General features: G+C 43.1%; 1 protein-coding gene across 10 annotated transcripts in view; it reads right to left on the reverse strand.

Annotated features, from left to right (window-relative positions):
• LOC140409050 (protein unc-13 homolog B-like) overlaps positions 1–16,976 on the reverse strand; it is a 933,512-nt gene that overhangs the window by 24,358 nt on the left and 892,178 nt on the right. For 8 of the 10 annotated variants that reach the window (XM_072497095.1, XM_072497100.1, XM_072497102.1 and 5 more), the window contains 2 exons: positions 5,384–5,440; positions 4,451–4,531 (listed from right to left, as the gene is read on the reverse strand). In XM_072497095.1, the coding sequence (XP_072353196.1) occupies positions 4,451–4,531; positions 5,384–5,440 (138 nt within the window). The remainder of the gene's footprint in view (positions 1–4,450; positions 4,532–5,383; positions 5,441–16,976) is intronic. The other 2 variants (XM_072497098.1, XM_072497103.1) reach the window with 1 other exon arrangement.

Raw genomic sequence — 16,976 nt, forward strand, 5'->3', positions numbered from 1 at the left:
TCCCAGTCACTGAGGTGCATCGCCGAGGGCGTCGACACTATGTTGCGGACCATGGGGACCTGCCAGTGCTGGCAGAGCCAGACGATGCAGGGGCAGCTGGGGCTCAAACCAGCTGCCCCTCCTTCCCAAGGTAAACCCCAGGGCCCTATGGGCACTGATCGGGAGGAGAGGGCACAGGGTGCCAACATGGACCAGTTCCATGGAGTGGCGACGATGGCCATCAGCCCCCGTGGGTTCCACACCTCTGATGAAGCTGTGTCTTGCAGGCAGTACACGGACAGGACAGCTGTGAGTGTGCTGTCGACAAGTGAGCCCGGGCCCTCCGGCCCCAGAGAACGCCCACCAGGGCATCGAGGACCACGGGACGAGGTAAGCAGCTGGCTGCCTCCACTTCAGATGTGCATGCTGGGGAAACACCAAGACATAGTGGTAGAGCTAGGAGGGCTTGCATGTTGAGGATCACCAAGGGCACCGGGGGAGGGGGGGGGCAGAACTATCGGGAACAAGGTATTGTACAGCACATTACACAACTTTATGCACAACCATTATGATGCCTCTGTCACTTTCCTCCGCAATGCGGGCTGACCCCCGGACCCTTCCAGGGAGCTCCCCCCCTCCCTCCCTGTGGCACCCACCCACCCTCTGGCCATGGCCATGTCCCCGGAGCTGTGTCTCACAGACGGGCAGGGACAAGGGTGCCCCCGGAGTTGGGATCTAGGGGGGCATAGTGGTGCCACAAGCGATTGCCCCACCAGTTGCCCCCCCCTCCCATGGCGGCCCACCCTCCCATGGCGGCCCACCCATGGGGAGGGTCCCCCATACCCTGCACCCCACACTGGGGTGGCAAGCTCAGCCCACCCGGGCTCTTTGCCTATGAGCAAAGATTGCTACTCACCTCTTCGGTTGCCCATGGAAGCCCTTCCGTCAGGTTCACGTTTTTGAAAAGGAGTACTAATCGGAGCCAGAGTGAGAACTTGATGGGGAATGACGGGAGTCCGGCGGATATGGGGTCGCTGTCGTTGATTGTATGGAAATGGGGCTTAAGTGGCGATAATTGGTTTCTCGCCATGCTCGGGTGAGATCCCGATTTTGCCTATGGGAGTGGGCTGGTTGCATTGCAAACTGTTTGGCACTTGGCGTAGATCTCATTTTTGGCCTCTCCGCTATTCACTGGCCTCGTTACCTTCACATTATCCTTCAAAAATCCAGTAAAATCAATAATTTTATTATCTATTTTCTATATTTTGATCCATAAGGAAATTGTTTCTATTGTCATGGGAGTGTCCCTTTAAGAAATGTTTTTGTCGTATCACATGGCTTCAGTAATGTCATTGTGTGGCTGTGGCTCTGTGTGTTTTACTTTTGCTTTGAGTTTGGACTGGTTTTGAATTGCACAGATTAAAAGAAGTGTATCTCTATCTTCATTTTAAAAGCTGTTTCCAGACTGCTTGGTAACTTAAAAGAGATAATTTCTTTCTGGAAGGAATTCAAACCTGCTGTTTGAAAAGAGGAATAAGAGTATCAATATCAGTGTTATACAAGTAAGAATGCCGTGTGCTCGGCCACACCTTTGAAAAGGGGTTTCTGGTTTTACTTGGATTTTGTTATTGTATTGGAACAGTTAAGGGGGAATTAATAAATAAATAATAAATAACCTTTATTGTCACAAGTAGGCTTACATTAACACTGCAATGAAGTTACTGTGAAAAGCCCCTAGTTGCAACATTCCGGCGCCTGTTCGGGTACACAGGAAGAATTCAGAATTCTCAGCTGGTACGGGAATTGAACCCGCGCTATTGGCCTTGTTCTGCATCACAAACCAGCTGTCTAGCCCATTGAGCTAAACCAAATACATAGATTACAGTAGCTGTGTGGGGTCTTTATGTTTTTTGTTGATAAAAAATTCTTACTGTGTCTGTTTATACAAATGTTAACTAAATTCGTAGAATATTATATTATTATAATATTTTATTATTACTATTAATAAAGCTTGTTTTTTGATTAAAAGCGCCGAAGAACTCTGTTGAATAACACCTGAAAGGCAGGCTCCTCTGCTCATCCTAGCCAAATTCAATAAACAGTTGTAGGTCAGGTGAACTCCATGATACACTTAGGAGTTTTCTAAACCCTGGCCCATTATACTTTATGTTGACTTACATGTTGATATTTTTCCAACACAGGAAAATATGTTTTATAGGTTGTAAATGAGAAACTAAATAAAGGCAGAAAGTGTACTTGTTGGATTCTAATCAATGGACGAAAAGTGTGCAATTACATTTTAACCAGTTTAAAATGTTCATCGATTGGAACATTCTCAATTACAGCAATTGCATTATAACAGTTATTGCAGCTCCTGTATTACAAATGTAAAGTGTGATTAATTAGCAAGAAGGTTATACTGCGTGCAGTAAACAAGCTATAAAAACAACTGATGCCCATTAACTATGGTAGAATCCTTATCGTAGCATGAACGGCTGAATTGGCTCACATTTTCTTGACTGGATTATCACAAATACAGTGATGACAGTTTTTGCTTTGTTTAAGGTTTCAGACGAACCGGTGAACATTCCAAATTGCTATGGAATATTAGTTTATTATCTAGCATTTTGGATCCTAATATTCTTCTGCCTTTCAAGCTAAAAATAAAGTAGCCATGAAGGATTACAGATATTTTAATTACGAATAAATGTAGTTGCAGAGAGATCAATACAAACTTACAGCACTCAGTCACATGCAATGGGAATTTTCCCAGATACATTATGGGCAGGATTTTACGCCATCCTATGCGGTTTCTAAGTTTCTAAGGCAGTGGTGGTGGGTGGAGGGAGCGTGAAACTGCATTGTCAAGATTGCGTCCAGGATCCTGCCCACCCGATCCAGATGCAGATGCAATTTCACAATGGGACTGACACCCTTCCCCTATTAAGGCACTTAAGTGGCCATTAAGGGCCTTTTCCCGCCCGGCCTCAATTTTTAGGCTGGTGGGTGCACATCAGAGTAGGTTGGGAAACAGAAAAATAAACAATTTTCCATCTAAAAAAGTACTGCTGTAGTGATAAAGTTTAAATATAAACTCATCCCTGGTCCACATGCCATGGCTGCCCGAAAGGAATTATTCTGAATTTAAATTATGCAGATTTTAAAAACTTAATTAAACAGTTTTTATTTTATGTGGCTTCAGTATCATTGAAACAAATCCATGGAACCCACCTCTGATGAGGGTCACACCCAAGCATTAACCTAACTTTTTTTCTTTGAGATACTGATTGAATTATGAATTATACCTGTGTTTCAAAAGATTTTTTGTATTAAAACCTCAAAATAGATTACACTAAAAACTACAGTGGCAATAATAGCAGACAAGTGCTTTGTCTCTGGTATTTTACAGAACTATTAATGCATGTAAAAGAAAGAGAATAAACAATTTTGCTAAAACAGCTGTCAGAAGGCTGACATTCAAATGCATTAAATAGCATTTACTACACTGTCAACAGCAATTTCCAAACTATATTGCACTTTTTATTCTCTGTCAATTAAGGTTTATTGTGTTGGACTAGAAATAAAAATGATTACATGCTGCAATCCTTCAAGATTTATTTTGTTCTTAGGTAGACCTAATGACTGCATCAACCAGAGATGTGCAATCTATTGGCAACAAGGTAAGTAAATTGAAAATAGCATTTAAAATTAGAGAACATAACTGGACTCTACAACTCTTCCACAAAAACCTGTATCAAACACCATTGTAGTAAAATGTAAATCATGAAACCATTGGTATGTTCAAATAAAGATTGTAAATACATTGATACAAGGGAACAACCATCCAATCTCATAAAAGCGGCCTGAGCCAGTCTCGAAGAAAATAATTTTTTACATCAATCAACAGCTGGGCATGTCTCATCAAAATGCATTTTAGCAGTTTATTAAGCATCTTATTGGGAACAAACACTTGATAAACATAACATTAAGTGTGATGCTCATCAATTAAATTTTAAAATTTGTTTGTAACCAATATTGAAAGAAAATAACACCTTATAGGTTACTTTGATAAGCTCCACTCCCAACTTACAACCAACTTAATTGATGGTATCTACCAGAATTGATAGTATCTGACCCTTTAATCAATATGTTTGCTGCTGACAAATTCTGATTGTGTTTTTAAATTGGTCTGATTGCTTAATATTCTCAATCCTTGTGAATATGATGAGTTTTCTTGTGAAGCAACAAGCTGGCCATATATTGAAATACAAACAGCCTAAAAACAAAACACTTGGGTACAACCTGAAGAACATGAACAGATATAAGAAAAAAGTTAGCTCTGTGGGAAAGCATGACAAGGTATATCCAACAAGTCTTAAGGTCTGGTTGCTTACACAAGATTGGGTTAATCAGACTTTTTCTCATCTCAGTTACACAGATTAATTTAGAAAATAAGCTAAATTTCTCTCACCTTAATTGTGTCCAGTGCCAAATCCATAATAGCACATTGTTTTGGTGTAAGGCTTTTGGCTTCTTCCCGAACCATGTGATCCTGGAAAATTGGGATCTCACAGTCAGACATTACATAAAATGAGAATAATGCTGACAAATTGCTTGAAGGGACGTTTTTTTCTGCTGATTATGACAAAGGGTCCAAAGCATCAAACTGAGCTTGTTTTTTCTCTATGGATAAATAATTTGCTAAAAGTCTAATGACTTCCTCAAATCTGCCTGTTGAAAATTCCCTAAAAGCTTGAGAGTTAACCACCCTAACTCTTACCATGCAGCAAGAGCACATTTGCCATTAATCGTACTCAAATAAAATAATACGAATTTTGTGCTTCAAGAAAGGAAAAAGAAACTACAACTGATTCAGTATTGAGATGCGTAGGGAACTTGCATGGCTGCTCAAACCAGCCAATGTTCCCAGAAATGTAATCATTCTAGAAATTCGAATACAATTGAATCTCTGCTTATGGTCATTTTAGTTTGTTTCCTTCTCATGGTCCTGTGAAACAGATTGTTTATTCCAGTTCCATTCCAGAGAACGGGAGAGTGCACATTTCTGCTTCACTGGAGGATTCTATCTGAATTCAAGTTCCCTTATAAATATTGGTATTTGCGACAGAAAACAATAATTTTTATGTTTTGATTTCTCATCCTTTTGTTGTTAATTACAAGGCAACATTGTATAATGCACACTGGAAAAGCACTTTTTTGGAAACAGATTGCAAATAGCATTCTTACAGTACATGAGAGAAACAAACATAATTTATTTTGATTGCTTAAAGAATTTTGTTTTTAAATTAAAAACACGCCAAGCTTTCTTTTGTTTGAATACAAGGCATGCATTTTTCTATACAGCATACAGGTTTACTGCTCGTGCAACAAAATACATTGATACCTTCAGCTTTGATAACTGCCCCAGTTCTTTAGCAGCAGTGAAAATCAACTGCGTACCCTGTGATTGCATGCATTAGAAGGGAGAAAAACAATTAAATGTTGAAAATTTTACAAAATCTTGGAAAGCTATTAAACAAAATAAGTGGACTGCAAGTACTATACATGTATAACACACATTTTATGGTCTGGATTTCAGTCAGCAAAAGAGCGTCATACATTCGCCGCTGATTTCAAAACAAGCTTCCCACAACTACCTAGCCATCTCTATGGTGTGCATTTTGCCATACATAGTTGGTTTGATCCTGGCGTAAACTCTAGTACATCGTCAGGCATTCAGAAACAGTCGTCATCAGACAGGCTAAACAACCAATCACACTGAAAAACCACAAATCAGCAAACCAGGAAGTAAAATGCAGTGATCATTTACATTTTATAAATTTTATGGACAACAAATAAAGATTGGGACGTACGGAAATAAGGTAGAGGCTGAAATATATTAAGCAATCCTTTAAAAATATATATTGTATTGAAAACCTATATAATTTTTGTCACATTGATACAAGGGAACATTTGAAGTTCCACAAATATAAAATTCATATTTCAGGCCAAGGGTTCAGTTGCAGTTATGACATACTAATCCATTAAAATCCTGTCACACCTCATTAACAAGGCATAACCTTTTCAGTTTTCTTTTGCAATATTACAGCATAAACAGGGAAGTATTTCTCTGTTCAGTGATTTCTAAAGATTGCCATCTCCAGAGACTTCACAACACAACTGGTGGAGGAAATCACGATCAGCAACTTTTGAACTTCTGTGCATCTGCAGATGCCGTAAGGTCCTGTCAGACGTAATGATTATTTTTCAGAAGTAATGATGACAGCACTAGCAGTTTCACTGTCATAACCACCACAAAATACAGACCTAACTATTACATAATTTACAGATTTTTAAATCTGAAAGCATCTAATTATACCAATTAAATTATAATATGAATTATCTTTCAAATGGAGCAATCTCCGGTGTCTCTTAGAATATCTTGCTTATGAATTAATCTGCTACATAACCCTTGAGGTAATAATTCATCTATCAGTGACCCAGTATGTTCCCAGAGTTTAAAGAAATTGCCATGACTAAATCAAAGATCTGTCTGGTTCATATCCATTTATATAATTAAATGCCTTGTGCCTCATTATAGTTTCACACCTCTCAAAGGGCCACAGAAGTCCCAGTCCTCAACAGGATAACACGCCATCTGCCTGGGCCTGAAAAAGGAAAGGCGCTAAACAAAAATAACTAACTCACACTGGGGGGACCTCCCTCAAACATAGCGAAAACAGAACTAATGCTACCAATCCCTTCCCTCCACCCCTCATCCCCGCTCCAGCTCTGCTCATCTTCCACCAAGGATACATTAGAAAAAAGAAACTATACACAAATCCCAAACTAAACATTCAGTATAAGATGGTATAAACTTACTAAATCAGGAAAACCAACGGTGCAGGACATCACACCCAAATTATTCACTTCCCTGCAAGCAAATGTATTGATATCAGCAGAAAACACATTATCAGGGAACAAAGTCCAAGATAACAACTGAGATGGGAGGCCATTATCAGGATAAAGACTTCTCCATCAGCGCACAAAGAAAGTAGAATCAAGGATAAAATAGGATCAAAAATAATGACCAATTTTCAGGATCTTCCACGAATTTCAACAATTGAAGCACAAAACCACGAAACCTCACTGTCATCTCACCCGATCTCAGGCCGCCTACAACCTAGGATCCAGCTGGGGGGCCATGACCCGGCCGGTTCAGCCGTCTCCAAACCCTCTCTCAACCGACATCAGGAACAGGACAATACAGGACCAGGGGTCGAGAGGCCAATCTCATCCCCAGCCTCGAAGACAGGATTAAATGTGCTGCATTGACAGCGCTTTCTCTGCAACAAAACCTCCTTGTGCAGCTTCAGCCCCTCCATAGAAATGCCTCGCAACTCTTGAAATTGGGCTTTGAAAACCTGCATCGCAGAGCCAAGACATTCAAACGGATTAATATTGTAGGCAGTCATCATCCTTTGGTATACATCGCACTGCCAGGGTGGGAGACCTCCAAACCAAAAAGTAGCTACGCCACTGAAGACAAGGGTCCCAACTCAACTCAACACCCTCCAGATGCCACAGATCACGGGGAGAATGTGCAAACTCCACACGGACAGTGACCCAGGGCCAGGATTCGAACCCGGATCCTCACCACCACAATCCCAGTGCTAACCACTGCACCACGTGCCACCTTAATGTTGTAACATAATTAAAACAATGTAAACCAAATAAAGACATAAAAGAAATATGCATAATAGATTAAATAAAAAAATTTAAAAATAGATTAAAAGGCCAGAAGAGCCGGAGCTCAATTGTCCCGTGCTCACATCACGTAACCCCCATGAAATCCTTCTTGGTGACTTCAAAGCATACATTGGTGCAGATCACCAGGCATGGGAAAGGGTTATCTGAAAAACAGGGTTGGCATTTTTTAATAACAATGGTCTCCTTGGGCGGCTCAGTGGTTAGCACTGCTGCCTCAAGGCGCTGAGGACCCGGATTCAATCCTGGCCCTGGGTCACAGACCATGTGGAGTTTTTGCACATTCTCCCCATGTCTGCGTGGGTCTCACCCCCACAACCGATCACTCCACGACCCTCCCGACACCCATCTGCGCGGCCCACTTGCGGGTCGAGACCCCGAGTTTGAAAAACCCTGGTCTAATCGATTATGTAATCACCAGGCAGAGAGACAGGCAGGATGTGCGTGTAATGAAAGAAGTGGGTGGTACTGACGACTGGACCGACTACTGTCTTAACATTTCAGAGCTAAACATCAAGATCTATTCCTTTAGCCATCCTCTAGGCATGAAGATCTCGAAGTATCCCAATATCTCAAGGCAAGCAAGCAATCACAAAGGAACCTCTCAGAGAAACTAAAGTGAAAATGGACACTTACTACATTGAAGATGACTGGGCGACCTTCAGAGGTACAGTGTATTCCACTGCTTTAAAGACCCTTGGCCCTATCTCTCATAAGCATCTAGATTGGTTTGATCAAAACAATAAGGTAATCCAGAAAGTACTGGATTTACCTCATTGACCACTCATCATCTCCAAACATGGTGCCTATCAAAATATCTGCATAGACATTAGGAGAGATGCAAAACACTTTGCTCAAATCAGAAAGCAGATGAACTTCAGACATGTGCAAACCACAAAGACTGGAACATATTCTACGATACTCTGAAATCTATCTCCAGGTCCTAGTCTACTTGATCTCACCAATCCTTGGTATCGACTTGTCAATACGGGGGTTTACAGGAAAAGCTCAAATTCTAGAAATATGGCAGGCACTTTAACCACACCCTTAATTGGCCTTCTTCCTTCAATGAAGAAGCAATCAACAGGTTGCCACAAGTTGGCATAAACTTCTCTCTTGGTGACTTATCTACAATGTTAGAAATAACAAATGCTATCAAACTCCAATCTAGCGGCAAAGTTCCAGGGGCTGATGCTATCCCAACTGATGTCTTCAAGGCGGAGGTCAACACCTGGTCAAGGAGTTCATTAAACTCTTTGAGTCTATATGGGAGCAAGGAATCGTTTTGCAAGAATACAAGATGCCTCCATTGCCTATGCATTCAAGCGGAAAGGAATTTGCCAATTTGGAACAAGCATAGAGGAATCTCACTCCTTTCCATCATCTTCCAAATCCTTCGGAACTGCTTGCTGCAACATCTCGATCAAGATGCGCTGACAAGAGTGTCAGTGCAATTTCAGAAATGTTCAAGGGACCACTGATAAGGTGTTCGCAGTTGAAAAGCTCCTGGAGAAATACTAGAAATAGAACATGCATCTCTACACCATGTTCATGGCACAATCAGGCATGAGGGTTTGGAAGGTAATTGGAGTAGTTCAGCTGCCCTGAGAAATTCATCACAATGGTTGAATAGTTCCTTGACAGCATTGTACATGTCCTGGATGACAGTAATTCTTCCGACCCACTCCCAGTTGATGGAATTAGAAAGGATTATGTTCTAGCACCAACCCTCTTCAGCGTGCTTTTCTCCACCATGCTCTCCGATGCTATCCTTGATGGTGATCTTGGAACCAAAATCAGTCCTTGAATGGACAGGAATATATTCAATTTGAGACTGCTCCAGGCAAAGACCAAGCTTTCCAAGGACATATTTTGTAATTTCCTGTTTGCCGATGACTGTGCACCAGCTCCCTGTTCTGAGCTGAACATACATTGCAGCAAGAACTTCTCTATTGCATGAGACAACTCTGCCTTACGATCAGTACAACAAAAACTGAAATGATGTGCCAGCCTGCTCCAGGAAAGCTCCATCTTGAATCCATGATGATGACCTGTCAGAAATTGATACGTTCACTGATCTTAGCAGTACATACTCTCAAAGCTGTCTATATTGATGATCACATGCAAGAATTTCCAAAACACTGCGGTGCTCCCTCAAGCTGGCAAGCCAAGCATCCACATCATACTGAGACAGTCACAACTTAGTTGAGTTGGTCATGTAGTTAGAATGCCTGACATTCGCTAACCATGGACAGCTCAAGTCTCGGGTGCACTCTCATGGTGATCAAAGGAAGCATCACAAGGACAATGTGAAGGCTTTACCTCGGATATTGAGTTTGAGTCCTGGGAAAAGCTCACCCAAAAATCCCTCCTTCGAAAACAAGTGCACCTCAGAGGCAGAGAGAAAATGCAAGAAGAGAAATTCCTGAGCCAGCAACTTGTCCAACACTCAACTGACATCCTGTCCTATTTGCTACAGAACCTTCTAGGTGCAGAAGGGCCTTAACAGTTACCTACATATCCAAAACCCTACTCAAAACCCTACCACACACCGAGATGATGAACAGTGTGCTCTTCACCTTGAAAGACGAAGAAAAGAGACTGGCAATGGTCATTGCCAAGCACTTGTGTGGTCCTAATGTTACTTAGAACCATAGAATCCTTACAGTGCAGAATGGGCTATTCGGCCCATCAAGTCTGCATCAACCCTTTGAAAGAGCACCCTGTTTAGGGCCGCGCTCCTGCCCTGTCCCCATAACCTGACCCAACCTTTGGGCACAAAGCTGCAATTTAGCATGGCCAATCCACCTGACCTGCACATCTTTGGACTGTGGGGGGAAACTGGAGCATCCGGAGGAAACCCACGCAGACAACAGGAGAATGTACAAACTCCACACAGACAGTCACCCAAGGCCAGAATTGAACCCGGGTCCCGAGCGCTGTGAGGCAGCATTGCCACTATGCCATCCAAGCAACACCATCCCCAGTACTCTTGTTAAATTTGAGCATGGACTGCTTCATTATCGGAGGAATCATGAATGGTGCTGAACATTATGCAATCATCAGTGCATATCCCCACACCTGTATACCTTGTATCTATCATAACTCTCAAATACATTGCAAATCATATTGTACATTATTATTCAGTGTAATTTGCTTCACAAACATCCTTGTGTAATATAATTTGCAATATATTTGTGAATGTGCATCATAAACTATTAGAAATAGCTGCGTTTTTAATACCAATTGATATACAAGTTTGACTCCTAGTCATAGGCTATGTACAAAGTAGTGTTTACAATGACTTATGTATGTTGTGGTCCAGAAAAACTTTTGATGATCATCTGTGGTCCACACAAAATAATACCCTGAGGAACTTCTGCATTAATGCTCTTGGGCTGAGATAATGTTGCCTCCAAAACCACAACTATCTTCCTTTGTGCCAGCAACATCAGACAGCGGAAAGTTTGTACTGATTCCCACTGGCAACATGGAGGCAACCTCAGGCTAGTCAGTAAAAATTATAATTTAAAGGGTTAAAAGTGGTAAAATTGAGAGAATGGTCATTAGGGAATTGTTGTGACCTGGTGAGGGATGGAGGAAGATGCAGAAAAGATGTACAAGAATGTTTCCAGGGTGGAGAGACTATTGTTACATGGATAAATTGGTGAAGCTTGGTCTGTTATTCTCCGAAAAGAGAAGGTTGAGAGGAGATTTGATAGAGGTGTTCAAAATCATGAAGGGTCCAGACAGAGAATACAGAGAAATAGATCCCAATGGTGGAAGAATCGAGAACCAGATTTTATGGTTTATGGCAAAAGAACCAAAGGCGACAGGAGGAAAAGCTGTTCTTTTGCAGCTGTTTAGGGTCTGGAATGTACAGTCTGAGAAGGCGGCAGAGGCAAATCCAATCCAAAAGCAACTGCAGAAAAACAAATTTGAGCATCTGCCCACAAGTCCTCACTTTCCCTCCTAAATCTCAACCCCCGACCACCTACTCCCTCCTCCCCCACCCCTCCGTAACAAATAAATTTGCTTCAGTAAATGTGCAGCAATTTTGTCTTCAATCACCAGAGGGAGACGCACACCACAAATAGCAACTCAGTATTTTAGTTTCAGTTATACATTTGTTTCCCTTTTAAAGAGTCACGTAAAAGGAGTAATTTTCTACATTATTAATTGAACATCAAAAATAGCAGCTGAGCAACATAAAATCAAATTCAGATATTTTGTGAAAACACCGATATTTGCCAGGCGGCACAAAGGGACCAGGGGTGTGAGTCTGGGGCCTGGAAAGGTGGAAATATTTGGGAGTGTGAAGGACCTGCAGAATTTAATAGCAAGATCTCATTAACCCTTTGGATGGAGTATTAGCGATCTCAGGGATGGAGGGTGGGCAAGGAAGGGGTGAAGAGATTGAAGGGCTGGGGAGGAAGGACAGGGGCAAACAATGGGAGAGATTGTGTGGTAAGTGGAAGAAAGATTGCAGGGAACGGTTTTCTAGAGGAGCCAGGGAAGTAATTCTGCTCCTCCCAGCACACAAGCAGGGCTGATAAAACTGCTGGATCTGACAGCTCTGGCTGGGTTTCCCTGCAGCCATTAAACTAGGCTCTCAAACTCTGAGGAACGGAGGGAGCATCAGTTAAATATTACAACGGCGGGCATGCCTCTGCATCGTGGGTTACTTGGATGTCCCCAAACTTACTGCAACTAACATTTCCAGGTCAGGATAGTGTATGGCTTGGAGGGGAACTTGGTGTTCTCATGCATTTGCTGCCTTTGTCCTTCCAAATAAAAAATTCCTTAACTTTTGCTCTGGGGGCCACATTTCCATATTTTCTCACTCGGGGTCGATGAACAAATTTCTTACAGATAAGATTTGTCAGAAACCAAAGGGCCTGATCTAACCAAATAGGAACCATGTCCCGTAGTGAGCACATTTAGCCGCATGTTTACCGGCGCTCATAGTGCTGAGAAATACAACGCGATATAACCTGACTCCAGCTAGACAGGGCCTCAGTGGGAAATGCCCTATGAGGATCCTGGGATTATATTCATTGGAGTTTAGGAGGTTGAGGGGAGATCTAATAGAAACTTACAAGATAATGAATGGCTTAGATAGGGTGGATATAGGGAAGTTGTTTCCATTAGCAGGGGAGACGAGGACCCGGGGGCACAGCCTTAGAATAAAAGGGAGTCACTTTAGAACAGAGATGAGGAGAAATTTCTTCAGCCAGAGAGTGGTGGGTCTGTGGAATTCATTGCAACAGAGGGCGGTGGAGGCCGGGACGTTGAGTGTCTTTAAGACAGAATTGATAAATTCTTGATTTCCCGACGAATTAAGGGCTATGGAGAGAGAGCGGGTAAATGGAGTTGAAATCAGCCATGATTGAATGGTGGAGTGGACTCGATGGGCCGAATGGCCTTACTTCCGCTCCTATGTCTTATGGTCTTATGAGGCCGCACTTATCCCCGTTTTTTGCACCATTTTCTGCACTGAAGAGCTCTGCTCGCCGGAACTTCTCAGTGCAGCGAGAGATCAGGGCGCCATTTTTAAATGGCATCCCAATCTCCCAAACCCCGTACTCAACCCCTGATTCCCCCCACCAGCCCCACTCACTATAAGGGGGGGGTTCCGCCCCATCCCCCGGAACCCGCTGCCCAATCACCGGTGCACAAAAAATGACACCGTGGTACCTTGGCAGTGCCAGCCTGGCACCCTGGCTGTGCCCCTGCGAGTCCTCTACTGTTGCAGGCAGGGCATTCCACGCCCTTACTACTCTCTGAGTAAAGAACCTACCTCTGACATCTGTCCTATATCTATCTCCCCTCAATTTAAAGCTATGTCCCCTCGTGCTAGACATCACCATCCGAGGAAGAAGGCTCTCACTGTCCACCCTATTCAATCCTCTGATCATCTTGTATGCCTCAATTAAGTCACCTCTTAACCTTCTTCTCTCTAACGAAAACAGCCTCAAGTCCCTCAGCCTTTCCTCATAAGATCTTCCCTCCATACCAGGCATAATTCTGGTAAATCTCCTCTGCACCCTTTCCAATGCTTCCACATCCTTCCTCTAATGCGGTGACCAGAATTGCACGCAATTCTCCAAATGCGGCCGCACCAGAGTTTTGTACAGCTGCAACATGACCTCATAGCTCCGAAACTCAATCCCTCTACCAATAAAAGCTAACACACCGTACACCTTCTTAACAACCCTCTCAACCTGGGTAGCAACTTTCAGGGATCTATGTACATGGACACCGAGATCTCTCTGCTCATCCACACTGCCAAGAATCTTACCATTAGCCCAGTACTCTGTCTTCCTGTTATTCCTTCCAAAATGAATCACCTCACACTTTTCTGCATTAAACTCCATTTGCCACCTCTCAGCCCAGCGCTGCAGCTTATCTATGTCCCTCTGTAACTTGTAACATCCGTCCGCACTGTCCACAACTCCACCGACTTTAGTGTCATCTGCAAATTTACTCACCCATCCTTCTACGCCCTCCAGGTCATTTATAAAAATGACAAACAGCAGTGGCCCCAAAACAGATCCTTGTGGTACACCACTAGTAACTGGACTCCAGTCTAAACATTTCCCATCAACCACCACCCTTTGTCTTCTTCCAGCTAGCCAATTTCTGATCCAAACTGCTAAATCACCCAGAATCCCATGCCTCCATATTTTCTGCAGTAGCCTACCGTGGGGAACCTTATCAAATGCTTTACTGAAATACATATACACCACATCAACTGCTTTACCCGCATCCACCTGTTTGGTCACCTTCTCAAAGAACTCAATAAGGTTTGTGAGGCACGACCTACCCTTCGCAAAACCGTGTTGACTATCTCTAATCATATTATGCCTTTCCAAATGATTATACATCCTACCTCTTATAAACCTTTCCAAGATTTTGCCCAGAACATAGCAACAGATTGTTGAGTTAAAAAAGAGTAAGCAATAACAATTACTATACTGTTAGAGGGTTAATGTATGTGGGTGTGGGCGTGCCAGTCAGAGTGAGTAAGAAAATTAAGACTGGACTTAAGGTAATCTTACACTCAGCAATACCCACTCACCCAGTAAGTCACTCACCCACCCCCACCCATTATGTCACTCACCCCCATTCACCCAGTCAGTCACACACACACACACACATTCCCCCACACACACACCCACATACTCAATCGCTCACTCACTCCCACACACCCAGTCAGGTCACCATCTCCTCTGCAGTCCCACCAAAAGGACAAAACCGCAACCTCCTCCGGCCCGACCCAACTGTTTTCCCTGGTCTGCCAAGACTCCGCCCTCCCAGGTCCCATCGTACAGGTCTCCTGGGCTCTGGCCCGCCATTGCTTGGCTCCCAGTGCTCTGGCCCCAATTTACCTCCACTTCTCTTGGCCACCAGCCTTCAACACAGTGTCCACTGTCCCACCAATCAGAGACCATTTCTCTCCCTCATTTGCTGATGAGCCCATCAGTGGCAAGCACGGGCATCCTGTGGTTGGAGGAGCAGCCCCAAGCAGAATATTGCACTGAAACTCAGCTGGTTGACAGGAATTTTTACAAGTGCCTCCAGGGGCTGCGAAGAGGGGCTTTGCAAGCCACACCTTCGACAAGCCTCTTGGCTCTCTGCTTCATTAAGTCTCATTCAATCTCATCACAGTGAATGTCGTTTTGTTCCACATATGCTGCATCAACAAAGGGCAATACACATGTAACCCTTGCATCCCAGGCAGACATTATGTGATCGCATGAGAATTGTTCATCAAGATTATTTATCCTGATGCTGTCTCACTGACATATGTACATTTTGAATGTTATAAATATTCGTCGCGATTAACGGGAGTCTTTTCATCCATGCGCACTTTGCATGGTGTTTATATTATGACTGAGAGGTTTTGGGAAAAGTTGTATTCATTGTCAAGAACCATAGCTTTTCATGCCTTCCTGCAGTGTTATTTTGTCTCTGCGTTTAAGGCTGAATATTATTCTTTTATTAGATCCAACTGTCCCCATGCATGATGCTGAATGATGGAAGTTGGTTCCACTTGGTGACATTTGAAATGTTTGCGAGACGGAAATGAGTGTGTGCTGTGATGAAATTGTCTACTTACCTGTGAGGATCTTACTTTACTCCTGAACAGCTGTATAGCGGTGCTTCACGCAATCCCTGTGAAGTCACAAAATGCAAATCAATATGGAATTCACTGCATGACTGTGCACTCATTGAAAGAATTAACTTTTGTGATATGGACAATGTCAAGGACTGTAATGGTATGAAAGTGCACCTCCTGAGTGCTCAGCAGTATCGATGAAGGGAATAAATGATCATTCACTGCTGTGTCAAAACTGATTGATCCATGTCTCTCTTAAATCTCAAGACAATGCAGGATGTAAACTTGATGGACCTCTGCCGAAGGCAGGATAATGAGTGTTTATCACGAATCACACAATAGTCCTGCTGGACCACTCTCTGTAAGGACAATGCTAATGTAACTCGTAGTGGTGTCCTGATGTCCAATGGCATCTTGGGGCTGATTATCAAGATGCGGCCTCTGCTTTATTCGTGGATGAGAGCTGTCGTTTGGAGATGTGGTGCTGTCTGGATATTGCTCTCTCTTGAGATGATCAAGTGTGAACCATTGACAAATGTTTTTTTAAATCTTAGAGCCACCTTGCTATGCTGCTGTTATGCTAGCATGAGGGCATCCATGTGTGCGATAGCGTTTCAGCTTCTTGAAGGTTGCCATGGCCACTGACTCGTTTATGCCATGGTTGAAACGATTACACTATGTGTAAATGCTTAAGGGTGTGCGCTAGTGGAGTGTTTATCACATTCCAGAGCGGTCACATGGCTCTAGGCTGCTGCATCTTCCAAGGATAGCCCCATCAGTCGGGTTGAAGGTGACATGTGTCCTCCGTAATCATTGTGAGATGGATTACCTTTCCTAATATGTTGAAAGTAACAATGAAGGTGCTGCCTTGCTTGCACTGAAGCCTGAAGATAATTGCACTCGTACCAACTTGTCTTCACCATATTCCTCCTGGAATCTTGTAACTAGAAATTCCTCATGGGCACATCTGCCATGCCGTGTCAATGCAATGGCATCCTTATGTGGCTCATCTGAATTGTCGCCCTCTTCAGATTAATCTCCTTCAATGTCCTCCACGTTTGAGGAAATGTCTACCTCCTCCATGTCTCCCAGTGGCAACACATCGTCC

This window comes from Scyliorhinus torazame, chromosome 3 (genome assembly GCF_047496885.1).
Source record: "Scyliorhinus torazame isolate Kashiwa2021f chromosome 3, sScyTor2.1, whole genome shotgun sequence".
Taxonomy (NCBI): domain Eukaryota; kingdom Metazoa; phylum Chordata; class Chondrichthyes; order Carcharhiniformes; family Scyliorhinidae; genus Scyliorhinus; species Scyliorhinus torazame.